General features: G+C 38.5%; 1 protein-coding gene across 1 annotated transcript in view; it reads left to right on the top strand.

Moving 5' to 3' along the window:
* Window positions 1–3,363, top strand: part of LOC119838472 (zinc finger protein 234-like) — a 37,644-nt gene extending 34,281 nt beyond the window's left edge. Inside the window, exon 13 of the mRNA XM_038364419.1 lies at window positions 318–3,363. Within this exon, the coding sequence (XP_038220347.1) occupies window positions 318–652 (335 nt within the window). The 3' untranslated portion in view covers window positions 653–3,363. The remainder of the gene's footprint in view (window positions 1–317) is intronic.
* Window positions 3,364–3,559: the final 196 nt, after the last annotated feature.

Genomic DNA, 3,559 nt, shown 5'->3' with positions numbered 1-3,559 from the left:
ATAAGCAAGAATAAAAGTTGGGTTTGTCGGTATTTTAGTGAAGTAGTATACTAAATGACATTGAAATATCAAGTTATTGCAACTGACAAAAATTCCAACTTCCATCATATGCTTATCTACGATACAAAAATTAACATTAATGAATAAGAATAGTACTAAAACAGTTAATGAAAATGTATAAAAAACGGATTGTATTGCCACGAGTCATGCCTGTGACGCGGATTGCTGTTGCTGCATTAAATGGTGAACTTGTGACTCAGTATTTATAGTAATAATTGAAGATTTCTCATCCTTTCTTACGTACACCCGACCAAAAGATGTCCAACAAAACTTGAAAGTACCCGATCTTGTGAGATCTCTTGCAAGAAAGAATAGCCGAGCACCCTTGCGAGTTAATTGTTCAGATATAAAAATGGGGGTGTCACCATTTGCCATGAGTCCCAAGTGTTTCGCTTGTAGTTTCGTTTTGTTTTTAATATTGGAAGATTTTGTCATACTCAGTATATCCCGTTTCACTAATGCTGAACTCAACTCAATTACAACAGTTGAGTTCTTTACCGACTCTCCAATTCGGGGCTTAGGACGAACTCTAAAAATGTCCCTTTTAATTTCTCTTTATAGTATAGACAATACAAAATTATTAAATTATTGATTACGAAACAATATTCATTTGTAATATGTACGCATATTTTGTATGTTTTCTTTGGGTTCTGATAGCTGCTTTGTGTACTTATAAATTCTATTGTGTTGTTCTAAAACACACAGCGTTGAGATGAAGAAGCTGTTTATGAATTCTCTAAATCTCTATGGAAATACATTCTGCCTTACCGGTTATCTATGGATCATTCACCTCACTAGCAAGTGCGCGTCCTTGTTTATGAATACGTCCTTGACGCGCCGCCATTTTACAAGGTCATAGTGTTTGTGAATTCTGACGCGACAACATCGCTCAAAGATCGAATCTTAAGTAATTATTGTAATCTCTAAAAAAAGTTATCATATTTTAAAAAGCCCACAGTGTTGAATTTTAGTAATTAGTGACGAATAGGCTTTCCCAAGAGGAAGCATGGAAAAATACGGTGGAAGACACCTCGAAATCGGGTGCTCGGAGTGGAGACCTGTTTATGTGGCATAGTGGTGGTTCGTCTTCATCGCCCTCGGGGGACGAGGGAAGCGACGCCTCGTCTCCGACCAGACAGAAAGACTTCCTCTTTGGGCTACATAAGACCTAGAGTGGTGGAAAAGAAACATACACAGAAATGGCGATATGGGGCGATAAAGAGGCTTCAGAATACACTGAGAGGGGCACACATTCTAATTCAGTCCGACAATCAGAGCCTAGTCACCTATATACGACACGAAGGTGGGACAAGAGGCCCTCGTAGTTCTCACATCCGAGGTACTTTGCTTAGCCAAGAAGTTAGGAATAACTCTATCAGCATCCTACTTACCAGGCCGGGTCAATGGGATAGCAGATCGCCTCCCAAGAGGACAACCCGTACCAGAGTGGCATCATGCCACAAGAGACATATTTCAGAAGTGGGGAGTTCCAAACATAGATCTGTTCGCTACCCAAAGAAGCGCTGTAGTGCCAACGTACGTAAGCCTAGATTCATGGGATACCTGCGAAGAACATTGCGACGCCTTCAGTCGTCTTTGAAACTGGCGCCTAGCATGGGTATTCCCACCACCGAACCTAATCCCCCAAGTACAAGCGCACCTCAACAAGCCACAGGGCAGATACATAGTGGTTGCACCGAAGCGGGCCGAGTGTTATTGGTTACTGGAGCTTAAGTCAACAGCACTCAGTCCACCATTTGTAATATCGAACCTACGTAATTAACGACTAACTACGTAAGTAAAGACGCTGCCTCCCCGCAAGTAGAGGACTTGAAGTTACTGGCGTGGGAAGTTGGCGGTGGAGGAAACAGTTAGCCCACTGGTATACAAGAGAGAAAGATTTGTTGGTGACTAGTTGGCAGAGAAAGCGACTTTGTTTTATACTGTGTAGTGAAGAAACGAATTTTATGTTTAAAGAAAGTTAATACTATTTGTACTGTAAAAATTCATAATTTACATATTATGGCTGAAGAAAAAATGTTCTGTCAGTTATTAAGAAAGAATGATTTGTGTTTTGCAACATGACCTTTTTATTAATTTCAGAGTGTAAAATATAACGTTATTTCATAGTACAGTATTTTTATTTAACATTCTGTGAACAACTTTTTTAAGTGGTAATGTAATTTTGATAATTACAAAATTACAATAAGTTCTGTGGGCTCAAAGCGCCTGTGCGGGTCCTGAAGGAGAGCACTATGTATGTGATTTTTGTCATTAATTGTTCTTACTATGGCCCCCGGGTTACTATAATACCACCACCATAACTCAATTGCTTGAATTTGTAAATAATAAAGTTTCCTCACATTTTAGCATGTTTTCATTAAAAACATGCTAAAATATGATTAAACAGATAAATGCTGAATGTTTTGAGCTATAATATCAATTCACAGACCCATTGTTTTAAATGTTGTGAGCTAAAAACTACTGCAAAACTCATAACCATTGCCCGCCCTCGTTTATAATGAAGCATCCTTATGCTTTGATTTACATATTCTTGTTAGGGCATCGCCATGGCAGGCAATAATAGACGTAATTTGATTTTGCCTGATAAGTGGCCTGATCCTTTCCTATCAAAATGTCTGATAGAGCAGCGTTTATTTCCGGATTTAATAGGGCTGAACTGAACTTAGGGCCATTTCCCGGCACAAAACGTTTCTCCACAAGGGTCTACCGGTCTGGGGATGCACCCAATATCTCGAGAATGTCGTCTGACAAGATACAGCCCTCAGGCAAGGCTGCATGCGGCAGCATCGGGCACGGAGTCTGGAACTACGTCTAATATCTACGTTGACATACTCGCACGCCCGTGTCCAGTGTACCATCAGCAATGTAGGTACACACATACGTCAGAGTCGAGGTAAATAAAACTCAAAAAATCGTTCTGACTGTATATTGATAGGTCGCTATGGATATCGATGTCGCTGTCGATATAAATGCCTTTACTTATGCTCCTCCTATCAAAATACTCCTACCAAATTTTCAGACAATATTCCTAAATTTTACAAAGGTACTCAGTATGAAACGTCTTACATGTATATTCTATTCCTTGAACTGACGCCTCTTTTGCAAAGTAGTCCACTTTTTTGTTTCCTTCATTGCCGATATGGGAAGGCACCCATTGTAAAATTACTTATTTGTTATCTACAAATAGCTTTAAAATCATCTGCAGAATTTCATAGGCAACAGTTTTGTACAGCAATTTATTAATAGGGAATATGCATGTATTTTTTTTATTTTGTTATCTAATAGTTCACAATGTTTTATACATTAAAAAAAAATTTCACAGGTAAAAAGTAATTAGAAGTATTAAAAAAAAAGTTTGAAAAAAACCAAATAAAATAGACAATTTTGGCGCGCTTGGTGTGACGTCACAGTTCATAATAACAAACAAAGTCGTTGGTGAAGTTTCGTTTTTTGATTAAACACCGTTGTTTCTTTT

The sequence above is a fragment of the Zerene cesonia genome, unplaced genomic scaffold, assembly GCF_012273895.1.
Source record: "Zerene cesonia ecotype Mississippi unplaced genomic scaffold, Zerene_cesonia_1.1 Zces_u003, whole genome shotgun sequence".
Classification (NCBI taxonomy): Eukaryota; Metazoa; Arthropoda; class Insecta; order Lepidoptera; family Pieridae; genus Zerene; species Zerene cesonia.
This window is presented reverse-complemented; position numbering and strand designations above follow the sequence as displayed.